This window comes from Muntiacus reevesi, chromosome 2 (assembly GCF_963930625.1).
Source record: "Muntiacus reevesi chromosome 2, mMunRee1.1, whole genome shotgun sequence".
NCBI lineage: Eukaryota > Metazoa > Chordata > Mammalia > Artiodactyla > Cervidae > Muntiacus > Muntiacus reevesi.
In genome coordinates, this window is record NC_089250.1 from 280,604,762 (window position 1) to 280,621,346 (window position 16,585).

Below are 16,585 nucleotides of genomic sequence, written 5' to 3' on the forward strand. Positions count from 1 at the left end.
CACTGTTTTCAGTTCCTTTGGATGCATACGTAGTTAACTGCTGGATCAAAGTGTTAAGTCGATCTTTAGCTGTTTGAAGAAGGGCCAAATTTTTTTCCAGGATGACTACACTACTTTACATTCCCACCAGCAAGGTAGGAGGGTTCCAATTTCTCCATATCCTTGCCAATACTTGTTATTTTCATTGAAAGAAATGTTTGTTTTATTCATTATTTATTTATTTGGCAGTGCTGGGTGTTAGTTGGGGCATGTGGGATCTAGTTCCCTGACCAGAGGTTGAACCCAGGCTCCATGCATTGGGAGTTCGGAGTGTTAGCCACTGGCCTGCCAGGGAAGTCCTTATTTTAATTGTCTTTTTAAACCATCCCAAATGGGTGTGAATCAGTATTTCCCTATGGTTTGACTCTAATTGTTTCTCTAATGACTAATGATGTTGAATATCTTTTCACGTGCTTATTCTCCCAGCCCATTTGTATATCTTCTTTGGACCTTCTCTCCTTTTTCAACAGTTGTACTGGAAGTTATACTGAAGCATAAGTTATATGCCATAAAGTACACCCATAGCAGATATACCTCATATTGTGCAGCCATCGCCACAATCCAGTTTTATAACATTTCTCTCTACCTAGAAGCTTCTTTCATGGGAATTCCCTGGCAGTCCTGTGATTAAGACACCATACTTCCACTGCCAGGGTCTTGGGTTCAATCCCTGGTCAGGGAACTAAGATCAGCGTGCCTCACTGTGTGGCCAAAAAAGAAGTAGAAAACAGGAGAAACTTCCTCTGTGCAGTCTGTGTCCATATCTGCTGCAGCCCCAGCTAGTTGCTGCTCTGGCGTCTGGCTGGAGGTTTACAGGCCCCTCAATGAGAATGGGTCCGGGACAGTGGATCCTGGCTTCTGGCAGGACCTGCCCCATCCAGATGGCCTCTCTCCCTGCCTCCAACATCCCCTTCAGCTCCCATGGATGGAAAATGTGATCTAAAGACTTGCTGGGCTTCGGGCCAAGTGTTGTTGGCTGGAACCCCTCACAGCGGGCGGGAGATGAGCGCCATCGCGTTCCGTGCAGGTTCTCCTGCTGCTGCTCCTAAGGGGGTGCAGTGGCGCCGGCTCCTCTCAGTCACGTCCCCACCACCGTTCACCTTGCAGTGTATACGGCATGTATTCAGGCCTGCTTCAGACTCATTACCGCCTGGGAAATGATGTTTTCTGAATTCTGGCATTTAATTATCTCATCAAGGGCTGGGACCATGTGTTTCCCTGAAACACAGTTTCCTGTAGGAAGACAGCATCAGTCTGCATTCCCAGTGAGGAGACGCTGTAGAAGCAGCACCATGTGGTGGCAGATGGCCCTATTTTTCTGACTCTTTTTTTAGAAAATTTTAAGCTATAACATTTTCAGAAAGACTTTTATTCCCTTTACACAACAGTAAAAATTATATATTACACACATTGTTGCTTTAGTCGCTCAGTCGTGTCCAACTCTTTGTGCCCCCCATGGACTGTAGCCGACCAGGCTCCTCTGTCCATGAGATTCCCCAGGCAAGAATAATGGACTGTGTTGCCATTTCCTTCTCCAGGTGACTCTTCTTTTTGAGAACCCTTGGGCTTCCCTGGTAGCTCAGCTGGTAAAGAATCCACCTGCAATGTGGGAGACCCTGGTTTGATTCCTGGGTTCTGGAAGATCTGGTGGAGAAGGGATAGGCTACCCACTTCAGTGTTCTTGGGCTTCCCTGGTAGCTCAGCTGGTAAAGAATCCACCTGCAATGTGGGAGACCTGGGTTTGATCCCCGGGTAGGGAAGATCCCCTGGAGAAGGGAACGGCTGCCCACTCCAGTATTCTGGCCTGGAGAACTCCATGGACTGTATAGTCTATGGGGTCGCAAAGAGTCAGACATGACTGAGCGACTTTCACTTAACTGTGGATAGGGTGGATTCATTGTGTGTCAGTCAATGACAGTGGCTGTCTTTTTTGATGCGCAAGTCCTATCATTAGGTTTGGCTTCTGTGTCGTCTTAACAGGTTCCAGTCATCCTTTGGGCGCTGACTGGTGTAACAAGGTGCTCCACGGGTGTGCTTCCACTGCAGGGGCACAGATCCCATCCCTGGTTGGGGAACTAAGTTCGCACATGTCCCATGGCATGGCCAAATAATAGAGAAAAATAAGTAAATACACATGACCAGGTGCTCCGAGCTCACCTGGAGCTGTCCCTGAAATCCTTTGTCCCAGGATCCCTGGTTCCTAACTGCAGAGAAGGAGCTAAAGCTCTGGGCTCTGGATGTCTCCTATCTTTTCCCTCCCTGCCCTCCTAGGGGGCCAGAGATTCCCCAGGACTGTGGGAGCCTGGACAACATGGTATACTCACTGGGATCAGTTTTCCCATCTGTGAAATGGGGGCTGCAGTAGGCAGAAGGTGGCCCCAAAGATCTATACGCCATAATCCTTGGAAACCACAAGCGTTACCTCATCAGGAAAGAGGATCTTGGCAATTGTGATTAGGGACCTGAGATTGGGGAAATTATTCTGAGTTATTTGGGTGGACTCTAAATGTTAATTCACATACACTTTCATAAGAGCGAGGCAGAGGGAAGTTTGTCATCTGTCTTAGTCAGTTCTAGGTACAAAAACAAAATAGTGATACTATAGACCAAGGCCAGAAACTTGTTTCTCACGATTCTGGAGGCCGAGAAATTGAAGAACAAGATGCCCACCAGGTAGGTTTCATTCTGAGGCCCCTTTTCTTGGCTTGGAGGAGGCTGCTGTATGGCTTTACGGTCACGTGACCTCTTCACTGTGATCACAGCAAGCTATCTGGTGTCTTTCCCCCCACTTTATTTTTTTTAATTTGTTTTTGGCCACTCCTTGTGGCTTTCAGGATCTCAGTGCCCTGACCAAGAATTGAGCTAGGACCACAGCAGTGGGAGCCCAGAATTCTAACCAGTAGGATATGAGGGAACTCCCTGCTGTGCCTTCTTAACAGGACACTTAATAGGACGGAGGGCCATAGCATTGTGCAGAAGGCAGTGACCAAAACCATCCCTGAAAATAAATGCAAGAAGTTAAAGTTGTCTGAGGAGGCTTTACAAATAGCTGAGAAAAGAAGGGAAGTGAAAGGCAAGGGAGACAGGGAAAGATATACCCAAATGAATGCAGTGTTCCAGAGAATAGCAAGGAGAGATAAGAAAGCCTTCTTAAGTGAATAACAATACAAAGAAATAGAGGAAAACAACATAATGGTAAAGACTAAAGTTCTCTTCAAGAAAATTGGAGATATCAAGGGAACATTTCATGCAAGGAAGTGCACGAGAAAGGACAGAAATGGTATGGACCTAACAGAAGCAGAAGAGAAAAAGGAGAGGTGCAAGATAACACAGAACTCTCTGAAAAAGATCTCAGTGACCCAGATAACCATGAGCCAGACATCCTGGAGTGTGAAGTCAAGTGGGCCTTAGGAAGAATTACTACAAACAAAGCTAATGGAGGTGATGGAATTCCAGCTATTTCAAATCCTAAAAGATGATGCTGTTGAAGTGCTTCACTCAATATTTCAGCAAATTTGGGAATCTCAGCAGTGGCTATAGAGCTAGAAAAGGTCAGTTTTATTCCATTCCCAAAGAAGAGCAATGCCAAAGAAAGTTCAAACTACTGCCTGACTGCGCTTATTTCAAATGCTCGCAAGGTAATGTTCAAAATCCTTCAAGCTAGGTTTCAGCAGTTTGTGAATCTAGAATTTCCAGATGTACAAACTGGGTTTAGAAAAGGTAGGGGAACCAGAGATCAAATTGTCAACATTCATTGGATCATTGAGAAAACAAGAGAGTTCCAGAAAAATACCTGCTTCATTGACTATGCTAAAGTCTTTGACTGTGTGGATCACAACAAACTGGAAAATTCTTAAAAAGATGGGACTATCAGGCCACTTTACCTGTATCCTGAGAAACGTGTGTACAGGTCAAGAAGTAACAGTAAGAACCACACATGAAACAATAGGCGTTCCAAATTGGGAAAGGAGTACGACAAGGCTGTTTATTGTCACCCTGCTTATTTAACTTATATGCAGAGTACATCATGCGAAATGCCAGGCTGGATGAATTACAAGCTGGAATCAAGATTGCTGGGAGAAAAAAAAAAGATTGCTGGGAGAAATATCAACAACTTCAGGTACGGAGATGATATTTGGAATGACAGACTAATTACTGCTCAAGCAGACAGATCCTTCATGAAACAGGCAGCAGAGAGAACACCTCTGAGACATGGGAGCTGACTGATGCTGAAGCATTGACCATGATCCTGTTTTGTTGTTCAGTTGCTAAGTCAGGTCTAACTCTTTGCAATCCTATGAACTGTAGCATGCCAGGCTTCCTTCACCATCTCCGGGAGTTTGCCCAAACTCATGTCCCTTGAGTCAGTGATGTTATCCAACCATCTCATCCTCTGTTGCTCCCTTCTCCCGCCCTCAATCTTTCCCAGCATCAAAGTCTTTTCCAGTGAGTCAGCTCTTAGCATCAGGTGGCCAAAGTATTGGAACTTCAGTTTCAGCCTCAGTCCTTCCAGTGAATATTCAATAGGGTTGATTTCCTTTAGAATTGCCTGGTTTGATCTTGCAGTCCAAGGGATTCTCAAGAGTCTTTTCCAGCACCACAATACAAAACATTAGTTCTTCGTAGCTCAGCATTCTCTATGGTCCAACTCTCATATCTGTACATGACTCCTGGGAAAACCGGGAAAACCATAGCTTTGCCTCTACGGACCTTTGTCAGCAAAGTGTTGTCTCTGCTTTTTAATAAGCTTTTAATAAGCTGTCTAGATTTGTCATGGGCTTCCCTGGACCTCAGTTGGTAAAGGATTCACCTGTAATGCAGGAGACCCAGGTTCGATCCCCAGGTCAGGAAGATCCCCTGGAGGAGGGGTAGACTACTCACTCCAGTATTCTTGGGCTTCCCTGGTGGCTCAGACCAGAAAGAATCTGCCTGCAATGCGGGAGACCTGGGTTCAGTCCCTGGGTTGGGAGGATCCCCTGGAAGAGGGCATGGCAACTCACTCCAGTGTTCTTGCCTGGAGAATCCCTGTGGACAAAGAAGCCTGGAGGGCTGCAGTCCATACTGTGGCCAAGAGTTGGACACAACTGAGCAATTAATACTTTTACACTTTTATTTTCAGGTTTGTCATAGTTTTTTTTCCCAAGAAGCAATTGTCTTTTAATTTCATGGCTGCAGTCACCATCCGCAATAATTTTGGGGCCCAAGAGAAAAAAACTTGATTCTGCCTTCCTTTCTCCTTTTTATATGTCTTGTCTCCTCTTGGTTCTGCCCTGTGCGAAAAATGCAAACAGGCATATGCTCAAGGCCAATCAGGGAAGGAGGAGTGTCTGGACACATGCAAAATGCAACTTTTTACATATTCATATAGGTGGGAGTGGACTGAGCATTTGCAGGCTCTATTGCACATATCTTTCCCATGATTCAGTATCTTATAATCAGATGTATGTATGTGTAGAATATTTATGAGCCCTTAATAGCCTCCTAGCTGCCTAAGGTTACTTGAGGACACAGCTGTGCATCAAGGGTGCTTTTGCCAGAGTGGGAGAAACCTCTGTGGTTAGTTTGTATCCACTCACTGTGTGCTGATGGAGCCTGTGCAGGAGCTGGAAAAGCTTGTGGTTATTTTTGTAACATATCTGTGAGATCTCCTGGGTGTGTCTGGGATGGGGTTTAGAGATCAACTTGCATGGTTTTTGGCTAGGCCACTCCTAGCTGCTGATGCCTAACTTCCTACATAACAATATAATGATACAGGTCTTAATGGCACAAAGTGAAGAGGAACTTAAAAGCCTCTTGTTGAGGGTGAAAGAGAATGAAAAAGCTGGCTTTAAACTCCACATTCAAAAAACTAAGATCATGGCATCTAGTCCCATCACTTCATGACAAATAGAAGGGGAAAAACTGGAAACAGTGACAGACTTTATTTTCTTGGGCTCCAAAATCACTGCGGATGAAATTAAAAAACCCTTGCTCCTTGGGGGAAAAGCTATGACAAAGTTAGACAGCGAGAGATTTGGACCATAAAGAAGGCTGAGTGCCAAAGAATTGATGCTTTTGAAATTCTAGGGCTGGGGAAGACTCTTGAGAGTCCCTTGGACTGCAAGGAGATCACACCAGCCAATTCTCAAGGAAATCAACCCTGAATATTCATTGGAAGGACCAGTGCTGAAGCTGAAGCTCCCATACTTTGGCTGCCTGATTGTAAGAGCCAACTCATTGGATAAGACCCTTCTGTGTTTTGCTATCAGAGCTGGTTACCAAGGATGCTCACTGTACATGTCATGTGTATGCTTTTCTCTACATATCATAAGGCTCCATGAAAAGGTTTAAAAGTTCACAGAAACAAAACAGATCATTTGTTGCCACTGGCTGGTTGAAGCAGGAATGGAGAATGAGTGCCCATGGATTCAGTTTCCTTTTGGGGTGATGAATCTGTTCTGGAATTAGATGAACTGGTGATTGTACAGCATTGTGAATGTATGAAATGGCATTGATTTCACACTTCAAAACAGATAAATTGATGGGTGTGACATGTGAATTTTAACACAGTTATTTTTTTAAAAAAAGGTTTAAAAAGTAATAGAAGGGGCTTCCCTGGTGGCTCAGTGGTAAAGAATCCGCCTGCCAATGCAGAAGGCACTGGTTCAATCCCTGGTCCTGGAAGATCCCACAGTCTATGGGGCAACTAAGACTGTGTGCCACAACTATTGAGACTGTGCTCTGCAATAAAAGTCACAGCAATGAGAAGCCGGGTGCCGCAGAGGGAGAGTAGTCCCCGCTTACAGCAACTAGAAAAACCCCCACACAGCAATGAAGACTCAGTATAGCCAAAAATAAGTAGATGTTTTTAAAAAGTAATAGACTTCAAATCTCATCTTGTAGCCTACAGAACTAGCATCATCTTCAAGCATTTGTCCTTTTACTCACTGACTGAGTGCCCTCTGTGTAGCAGGCCCCAGGTGAGATGCAGCAGACAGAGCAGTGATGTAAACAGTTTGGAGCTCATGTCTTTATGATTCTCTCATGTTGAAACATGAAAGAGGAGGAGGAGGCACCCAGAAAGAGAGGTGGAAGAACATTTTGGGCAGAAGGAAAAGCAAGTGCAAAGGCTATGAGGTGGGAACAAATAGGTCAGCCTGTGTGGTTGGAGCTGAGTGTTGAGATCAGAGGTCAGAAGGGACAGACTCATCAAAATCTGATTGTTATGTGCCTGGTAAGATACATAAAATTGCCATTTTTGACTCTTTTTACATATATGATTCAGTGGCATTAAGTACATTGATGATGTGCAACTATCACAACAGTCTTGTTCCCAAATGAAACCTGTAAAGTTGGAGAAAGAGATCGGAGTGATCCTGCTACAAGACTTCCCCAGGAAGTAGCTCTGGTGGTAATACCTGAAGGTTGGAGGTTGAGTCCTATGCAAGCATGGAGTTTGGGAAGTGAAGAGGCAGTAAGGATGGCTGTCTGCAGGCAGTTACGCTGTCTGCAAAGCCAGAATATAGACAATTTCTAGTGGTCCAGGATTGGAAAGGGTGAGATACCGTAGAGGGTGGCAAGGAACACAGGGGTTAAGGGTACAAGGCGACACCGGCTTACTGGGGAGTAAGATCATGCCCTTCCATGCTCTTCTGAACAGGCTGGCTCCTCAGGGAGGACTCAGAGGCAGGTTCTGAGGCAGGTTCTGGCCTGGCCTTGCCCTCCTGTAAGCCCACTTGTCTCCACCATCGCACTTCCCCGAGTTGTCTGAGCCTGATTTCTACTCGAACCTGCCTCCACGGATGCTGTTCTGAAAGAATTGCCCGAGTCTAGTGAAGGGACCGTAAGTGGGACAACCGGAGGACCCAACCTGTCCAGCAACTTCTAAGCACTTCCCACCTCTCCTGTCACTGCTCTCTCAGTGCCTGCCTGCCTCAGGGCCTGTGCACTTGCTTCTGCATGAACTGTGCTGTTGGAGAAGAGTCTTGAGAGTCCCTTGGACTGCAAGGAGATCCAACCAGTCCAGCCTAAAGGAGATCAGTCCTGGGTGTTCACTGGAAGGACCGATATTGAAGCTGAGACTCCAATACTTTGGCTATCTGATGCGAAGAGCTGACTCATCTGAAAAGACCCTGATGCTAGGAAAGAGTGAGGGCAGGAGGAGAAGGGGACGACAGAGGACGAGATGGTTGGATGGCATCACCGACTCAAAGGACATGAGTTTGGGTGGACTCCGGGAGTTGGTGATGGACAGGGAGGTCTGGCGTGCTGCGTTTCATGGGGTGGAACACGAGTCGGAAACGACTGAGCGACTTAACTGTTCTTCCTCCAGCTGTTAGGGCCAGCCCTGAATCCCACACTCTTGACCATCACCTATTTATTTTGACTGTCGGGCCAGGATAGGTATGGCTCATCCCTACCCTACGCAACCCTGTGATTTTGGGGCCCAGCACAGAGTGCTGGATGGGGTCATGGAAAGTGCTCAGCAAATAATCACTAAAGGATTCCATGCCTCAGGCAGCGCACGGCCAGCCACCAACTTTCCTACTCCCTCTTCCTAGGAGGGAAGCGAGGACTCGGGCCCAGGCCGCGGGGGAGGCGAGGCCCGCGGCGGGGGAGGGGCGGGCGCTGTGGCGGGGCGGGGCCCGGATTGGGGGCCGCGCCCGAGCCGAAACAAAGGCCGGAGCCGAGACAAAGCCCCGCGGCCCCCAGGCCCTGCTGCGGGGGCCAAAGATCCCGCCGGCCGGGCCGCGCCGGAGGCACTTCCACCGCCGCCTCCGCGTGCGGGGTCCTCGGGAGCCGGGTGGGGGAGGCCGCGCCTCGCTCCCCTGAAGCTTTCGCCGGGTCGGTGGAGCCGCGCCAGGCGGAGTCGGGTCTGGGGGCCGGACGTGCCGGCCCTTCAGGCTCTCTGCGTTTTCGCAGAGTAGCCGCCGAGCCTCCTCCCGGACTGGAGGCTGCAGGACCGGGAGGCCCGCGCAGGGACGGAGGCTCACCCCAGGCACAGCTCCAGGGCTCCCGTGCCTCGGGTCTTCTCTGCCCGGTGACTCCAAATAGATCCCCTCCCGGCGACCTTGCTTTCCTCTCAGCACCCCTCCTCCCTCAGCTCCAGCCGCAGGCCCTGCTCCCTTGCCCGCGGGCCGACAGGGCTCCTCTCCCCGCCCCACCCCCAGGATTCTCCGCCCCGACTCCGCTTCTGACAGGATTCTCACAGAAAGACCGTGTTTGTCTCCCCTAAGCTTCCTCCTCCAGGCCTAGCTTCCCCCACCTGGTAGAACTCTCCCAGACATTGCTTCCTTCCTCAGACAGGCATACCCGCCTCCCACGCAGATCCTGCTCCCGGCTGAGGCAAGCTTACCCGCCCTACAGATCCTGCCTCCATCCTCGGATGGACCTCCCCACAGACTCCGCTCCCCTCTTCAGTCCGCCCACCCGAAGAGTGTCAAAGCCAGCGCAGTGGCTGGCTAAAAGGTGGCCAGGGGCGCTTGGGGACCAGGCGGAACTTCAGTTTCGCTGCTCTGTGCCCCTTGGGAGCTAGCTGACTTAGGTTTCAGTGTTTCTCACGTTAAACAATAAAAAGGGTAGAACGGAAGTAACCGGCCCGGCTACAGGGTGGGGACCCTTGGCCCCTCCGCCCGGGCCAGCATCTCCCCTAGGTCTCGGTCCCGCCCCCTCCTGAGAAGCGCCCGGTGACGTCGCTGCGGGCGACCTCTCCGGACGGTCCGAGAGGCGGGGACCCAGGCGGGGGCCGACCACGTGCACGCCTGCGAAACAAGCGGCCTGGAGCGGGCACTACAGGAGCGGGCACGCGCCCGGCCGGCGGGTCAGGCTGGGGCGGCGGAGACGCAGCTGCCCGGCCCCTGCCTCAGGAGAGGTGCTGTGAGGGGTGGTGGCGGGGTGGAGCCGCGCGTGCGTACTCGCGGCCTCGCGCGCCCCGGCCCCGCCTCCAGGCCCGAGGCGCCCAACGCGCGTGCGCGACGGCGTCGGCGCCAGTTATTTCTGTCCTGCCCCCCGACAGTGGCTCTTTCTGCGAGCGGGCGCGCGGGCGAGCGGTTGTACGTGTGCTGTGTGGCGCTGATCTGAGCAGCCGCTGAGGAGGCGGCGCAGGCGGCGGCGGCGGCGGCGGGAGAGCGGGCAGCGGCCGGGTGAGCCTCGGCAGCGCCCCGCGCGCAGCGGGCGGCGCCCCAGGCTTCGCCTGGCGGCGCTAGGCCTCGCGGCTGCAGCGGCCCAGCCGTTGGCTGCGAGCGCGTCTGCGCCTGCGTGGCGGGCCCCGCGCCCCTCCTCTCTCCTTGGGCGCCCCCGGCGGCGTGTGAATGGCGGCTTCGGCGGCGGCGGCCTCGGCGGCGGCGGCGGCCTCCTCCGGCAGCCCGAGCCCGGGTGAGGGCTCGGCGGGCGCCGAGAAGCGCGCCGCCGCATCCTCGGCCGCGGGCTCAGCATCGGCCTCGGCGGCGGCGTCCGCCTCGGCGTCGTCACCCGCGGGGGGCGGCGGCGAGGCGCTAGAGCTATTGGAGCACTGCGGCGTGTGTCGGGAGCGTCTGCGGCCGGAGAGGGAACCGCGCCTGCTACCTTGCCTGCACTCGGCCTGCAGCGCCTGCCTCGGGCCCCCGGCGCCTGCAGCGGCCAACAGCTCGGGGGATGGAGGTGCAGCGGGCGACGGTTCTGGTGAGTGCGGTCGGGCCGGGGGCGGCCCTTCCCCCACCCTGCAGCCAAGGTTTGGAGGAGGTTCGGGTATTGGGGGTCGGTCCCCAGCGTGACAATGGCAGGGGTCATCTGGGTGAGAGGGTCGGGGCCGGACAGTGGCCGAAACGGGTGCGGGCTTTGGGTCTCGTACTCGGATGGGGCGACTGTTTCAAGTTAGGTTGAAGAAGGGTTTGATTGCTTCTCCTAGAGCGGAAGGTTGGCCTAGCATGGGGTGGAAGTTGGCCCCTGTGGAGGATGGGGTCGCAGTCTGGATGTGAACATGGGGTGGTCTTGTTTTCCCCTGTTCTTCGCAGTGGTGGACTGTCCAGTATGTAAGCAGCAATGTTTCTCCAAAGATATCGTGGAGAATTATTTCATGCGAGACTGTGGCGGTAAGGCCGCCACGGATTCCCAGGATGCGAATCAGGTATGTGTTGCCCAAGCAATCCCTGGAAGGCCTCTGGACGTGGGTAGGAGTCTGCAGCGCAGAGCATAGTACCAGCTCCAGGCTTTACCACGGCTTTAGCAGGTTATCTAGGCTAAGTAAAGGCATCGTCTTACCAGGTTGTATTTTCTGGGTCTGAATGCAGATGTGTCTGGTGGTGCTGTCTCTTCTGACTCTGCCTTTGCTCAGCAGTGCTGCACTAGCTGTGAGGATAATGCCCCAGCCACCAGTTATTGTGTGGAGTGCTCTGAGCCGCTCTGTGAGACCTGTGTGGAGGCGCACCAGCGGGTGAAGTACACCAAGGACCACACCGTGCGCTCCACTGGTATGCAACACGGAGGGTGCCGCCTTGATTCTTCCCCTACCTGTTTCTCCAGCTGCTTTTGATGCTGGTTGCAGATGGTGGTGGAGTGTGAGGGAATTTCTGAGGGGGTACCAATTGAAAGGCCTGAGGGCAGGGTTCAAAAAGGGGGAGGCCGGTGCTCTGGTGGTCGCCTCTGCTGGTCCGGGTGGAAGGGGCAAAGCCACAGGCAGGGAGTGGAGTGCATGGGGATCTCATGCTGCACTGGAGGGTGTATTGAGGCTTTGAGGAAGCACTTCAGGGAATCCCCAGGCAGGGAATATGCCTCAGAGGTGGAGGGGGATCGCATGTACGGATAGGGAAATGCAGGCTGTTGGGGAATGGTGTGAGGGATCTCCTAGGCCTGAGATTCCCTGGAATGTGGTTTAAGGCTCTGTAGGAAAAGTGAGGTCTTTGGACCTTGTGTCCTCATAAGCCATGAGTGTCCTCAGACTGGCACTGACCAGTGAGTGTTCTAAGTGTTCAATTTATTGTTAGGTCGCAGATGTTTCAAAGTCTAACTAGGTATCTTCAGATTTTTCTGTGAACGTGGTGGCAATTCTTCGGAGAGGGGCTTGGGCTTGATTTTTCACCCAGAACTCCCTGTGAATGGTGTTTTGGTAGTCATGCCGTAGCTCCTGCAGCCCAGAGGACAGTTTTGATGGAAAAATCCAGATGGAGGTCGTTGCTGTGAGTCATGAGGAGCCAGGAGGGAAGGGCAGGGGTCTCCAAGGGGGTCCTGGGTTCTAAGCAAAGATCAGGGTGCAGGAGGGGGCTGTACTGGGGGGACTGAGATTTGCCTTATCTGTATCTCGATGTTTTTATGTCTCAGGCTGGGTCAGTGTAACATTGAGACGTGATTGGGGAGGAAGGGGCTGGCTGTTCCCAAGCAGTTATCTAATGGCAGCAGATTCTGGGAAGCGGTGGGGGTCACTGTGGTGTATTAGTCTTTGGGGGGTTTTGCTTTGAGCACTTGAAGACCCTTTTCCCTGTGCGGGGGCCTGACCCCTCTCTGAGGGTCCTGGTCTGACATCAGCTTTGTCCAGCCTGAGAAGGCTTTGCAAGGCTCCTCGTGGGTTATTAAGATGGTGTGGTCTCCTTTTACCAGAGAAGAGAGAAGAGGTCTCCAGGCGTGGCTCAGGAGGAAAAGGTACCTGACATGTCTTTAGGTCCTTGTTTGCTTTCTGTCTGGGCCAGAAAGCTCTTGTGTGTGTCCGGATGCCATGGTTGCCAGAGTCCCCTCCCCTGCGGCACAGAGTCTTCTGAGTGGAGGAGAAAGGGAGCCCAGCAGTGGGGGCTGCAGAGGCGGAGGAGCTCTCTTGAGTGTCCACTTGGAGGAGTTTTCAGTAGAGGGAGCAGTGGGGTGGTTGTCTGAGGCCATCGTCCTTACACTTAAGTTGTCACTCCCAGAAGATGAAAGAAGGGATTGTGGATCTCTTGGTCAAGATTAGGGCAGAGGGCGTTCATTCAGAGCAAGGATTTGGGCCCTTCCCTGTCCACTGCTGTAGGCCCTCTGCGTTTTCTAGCAGATAAGCTAGGGCTGCAGGACAGACACTGTGAGGCCCCAGTCTGTCTGCCCCTTGAGTTGAGGCGGTGAGGACCAGCTCCTGCTTCATAGACCCCATTCCTCAGGGCCAGCCAAGTCGAGGGACGGTGAGCGCACTGTGTATTGCAATGTGCACAAGCACGAGCCCCTTGTGCTGTTCTGCGAGAGCTGCGACACACTCACCTGCCGGGATTGCCAGCTCAACGCCCACAAAGACCACCAGTGAGTCCTGAGGCATGGTGGGTGGGTGCTGCCCATTCCCATGCTGGGCGCCCGGGCCCACCTCTGTTTGCCCTCAGGTACCAGTTCCTGGAGGATGCAGTGAGAAACCAGCGCAAGCTCCTGGCCTCATTGGTGAAGCGCCTCGGGGACAAGCATGCAACACTGCAGAAGAACACCAAGGAGGTTCGCAGCTCGTAAGTGTGGAATCCAGTGTGATGGGAGAGGTCCTGGGGTGAGCACCTGCCCTACTGGCCCTGATCTCACCCTCCGCCCCCCAGGATCCGCCAGGTGTCTGACGTACAGAAGCGCGTGCAGGTGGACGTTAAGATGGCCATCCTGCAGATCATGAAGGAACTGAACAAGCGGGGCCGCGTGCTGGTCAACGATGCCCAGGTACCTCCTGTGTGGTGCTTGTCTGCTGACAGCTCGCTTTAGCTCTGGTAGCCTGGGGTTTGGCTCCCTCTGCTGGCCGCTGATGCCATCCTTGGGTGGGGAGAGCTTCTAGTGCTGTTTCCTCCCTGACCTATCTTGCTCTCCACCTGCAGAAGGTAACCGAGGGGCAGCAGGAGCGCCTGGAACGGCAGCACTGGACCATGACCAAGATCCAGAAGCACCAGGAACACATCTTGCGCTTTGCCTCGTGGGCTCTGGAGAGTGACAACAACACGGCTTTGTTGCTCTCCAAGAAGCTGGTGTGTGCTGGTGGGCACCCAGGCGGTGGGTTACAGGTCAGCACCTCCCAAGGCCTTGGAGCACTGTCCTTTGCCTCTGTACTCATGTTCCGCTCTCCCCCAGATCTACTTCCAGCTGCACCGGGCCCTTAAGATGATTGTGGACCCCGTGGAGCCCCATGGCGAGATGAAATTTCAGTGGGACCTCAATGCCTGGACCAAGAGTGCAGAGGCCTTTGGTGGGTGTTTGTCTTGCTCTCTCTGAAGCTTGCTCTCCCAGGCACTATGCCTTAAGCTCTTTTACCTCCTTGCTGCAGGCAAGATTGTGGCCGAGCGTCCCGGCACCAACTCCACAGGCCCGGCACCCATGGCCCCTCCTCGGGCTCCGGGGCCTTTGAGCAAGCAGGGCTCTGGCAGCAGCCAGGTGAGTAGGGGAGGGGGCCGTGGGGGAGGAGAGGGGCCTGAGGCCTGTGGGTGGCCGGCCTGCTGAAGTCCTCTTGCTTTTCCTACAGCCTATGGAGGTGCAGGAAGGCTATGGCTTCGGATCGGGTGAGTGGTTTCTGCCCAGTAGGTGGGAGAAATCCAATGTCCTAGGTTCATCTAACCTATTTTTTCTGTGTCCCGGGCAGATGACCCTTACTCAAGTGCTGAGCCCCATGTGTCGGGGGTGAAGCGGTGAGTGTGACTGTCCTTTGGTGCATGTAGGGACAGGGTGGTCATGGGGTCAGGGGTGCTCAACACAAGCCACACCCACAGGCCTCGCTCAGGTGACGGCGAGGTGAGTGGCCTCATGCGCAAGGTGCCACGGGTGAGCCTTGAACGCCTGGACTTGGATCTCACGGCTGACAGCCAGCCACCAGTCTTCAAGGTCTTCCCAGGCAGCACCACTGAAGATTACAACCTCATCGTCATTGAGCGAGGTGCTGCTGCTGCCGCTGCTGGCCAGCCTGGGACTGCGCCCTCAGGGGTCCCTGGGGCCCCTCCCCTGCCAGGAATGGCCATTGTCAAGGTGAGCCTGCTCCTGGGTACTGTGGCTGGGGAGTGGAGGTCTGCTGTCCCAGCCAGCATCCCACTAAACTACCCCTGCCTCCTCGCAGGAGGAAGAAACAGAGGCTGCCATTGGAGCTCCGCCTGCTGCCCCCGAGGGCCCGGAGACCAAGCCTGTGTTGATGGCCCTGGGGGAGGGCCCTGGTGCAGAGGGTCCCCGCCTGGCTTCACCCAGTGGCAGCACCAGCTCAGGTCTGGAGGTGGTGGCTCCAGAGGGCACCTCAGCCCCAGCTGGTGGCCCAGGTTCCCTGGATGACAGTGCCACCATCTGCCGTGTCTGCCAGAAGCCAGGTGACCTGGTCATGTGCAACCAGTGCGAGTTCTGCTTCCACCTGGACTGCCACCTGCCTGCCCTGCAGGATGTGCCAGGGTGCGAGGCTGTGGAGTCTGCAGGGTGGAGGGCTGGGCTGGGTCCTGTGCAGCCCCTCACCTCTCCGTTTCCTCCAGGGAGGAGTGGAGCTGCTCTCTCTGCCATGTGCTGCCCGACCTGAAGGAGGAGGATGGCAGCCTGAACCTGGATGGGGGGGATAGTACCGGAGTGGTGGCCAAGCTCTCACCAGCCAACCAGCAGGTGATGGGGGGGGGACCCGTATGCTGGGTTTTTCTGCAGCCCCCAACTCCTCTCTGACTCTGATGTCCATGTCGTCTGCAGAAGTGTGAGCGTGTTCTGCTGGCCCTTTTTTGCCATGAGCCCTGCCGGCCTCTGCACCAGCTGGCTACTGACTCCACCTTCTCCCTGGTGAGTTCTGGGACTTGGGAGGGTGGGAGGTGCAGGGGCTCTTTGGCCTCACCTTCAGCCTGTGGCCTCTGTCTGCAGGATCAGCCTGGGGGCACCCTGGACTTGACCCTTATCCGAGCCCGCCTCCAGGAGAAGCTGTCACCCCCCTACAGCTCCCCCCAGGAGTTTGCCCAGGATGTGGGCCGCATGTTCAAGCAGTTCAACAAGCTGACTGAGGTGAGCCTGTGGGGATGGGGGTGAGTTGAGGAGGGGAGGCTGGGGGGCAGAGGGGGCAGAGCTAGGACCCATCCACTGTAATCTGCCTGGCAGGACAAGGCCGACGTGCAGTCCATCATTGGCCTGCAGCGCTTCTTTGAGACTCGCATGAATGAGGCCTTCGGGGACACCAAGTTCTCTGCTGTGCTGGTGGAGCCCCCGCCGCTGAGCCTGCCTGGTGCTGGCCTGAGTGCCCAGGACCTGTCCAGTGGCCCTGGTGAGGGCCCCTGAGGCTGGGCAGCCCCCGAGCCAGCCCAGCCTGGCTCTGTTCTCTGTCCTGTCACTCCTCTCCCCTTCTCCTTCCTCTGGTGGCCTGGCTCCCACTCCTTGGTGGCCCGTACCCTAGTCCCTCACGATATGGTTTTTACTTCTGTGGATTTAATAAAAACTTCACCAATTACTCAGGCCTTGGTTGTTGGGGGCAGCGGTCCTGGGCCTGGTGTCTGCCTGCCATCAGCCCCTCACCGAAGCCCTTGTGCTGAATGGGGTGGGGCTCATGTCTCTAGCCATCTGGTGTCTGGGGAGGGTTACGTGGTGGGCTGGCAGATCTGTGGGCAAGCAGGGGGAATCCCCAGGTGCATGCTGCATCCTAGACTGGGGCAGAACATTTCTTACAACCAGACCA

At 53.9% G+C, this 16,585-nt stretch overlaps 1 protein-coding gene across 2 annotated transcripts; it reads left to right on the plus strand.

Annotated features, from left to right (window-relative positions):
* The first annotated feature begins 10,023 nt into the window (after positions 1–10,023).
* Positions 10,024–16,360, plus strand: TRIM28 (tripartite motif containing 28). 2 transcript variants are annotated; one of them, XM_065926960.1, is made up of 18 exons: positions 10,024–10,677; positions 11,010–11,122; positions 11,333–11,465; positions 12,589–12,630; positions 13,113–13,248; positions 13,326–13,442; positions 13,527–13,641; positions 13,794–13,940; positions 14,044–14,158; positions 14,237–14,343; positions 14,432–14,468; positions 14,549–14,594; positions 14,676–14,928; positions 15,017–15,336; positions 15,414–15,537; positions 15,619–15,705; positions 15,784–15,921; positions 16,015–16,360. In XM_065926960.1, exons 1-18 carry the CDS (start codon positions 10,329–10,331, stop codon positions 16,189–16,191), a joined length of 2,556 nt encoding a protein of 851 aa, XP_065783032.1. In that variant the 5' UTR covers positions 10,024–10,328; the 3' UTR covers positions 16,192–16,360. The 2 variants fall into 2 exon arrangements, with proteins under 2 accessions (XP_065783032.1, XP_065783033.1); XM_065926961.1 differs by lacking the exon at positions 12,589–12,630 and having other exon boundaries at positions 10,025–10,677.
* The last annotated feature ends 225 nt before the right edge of the window (positions 16,361–16,585 follow it).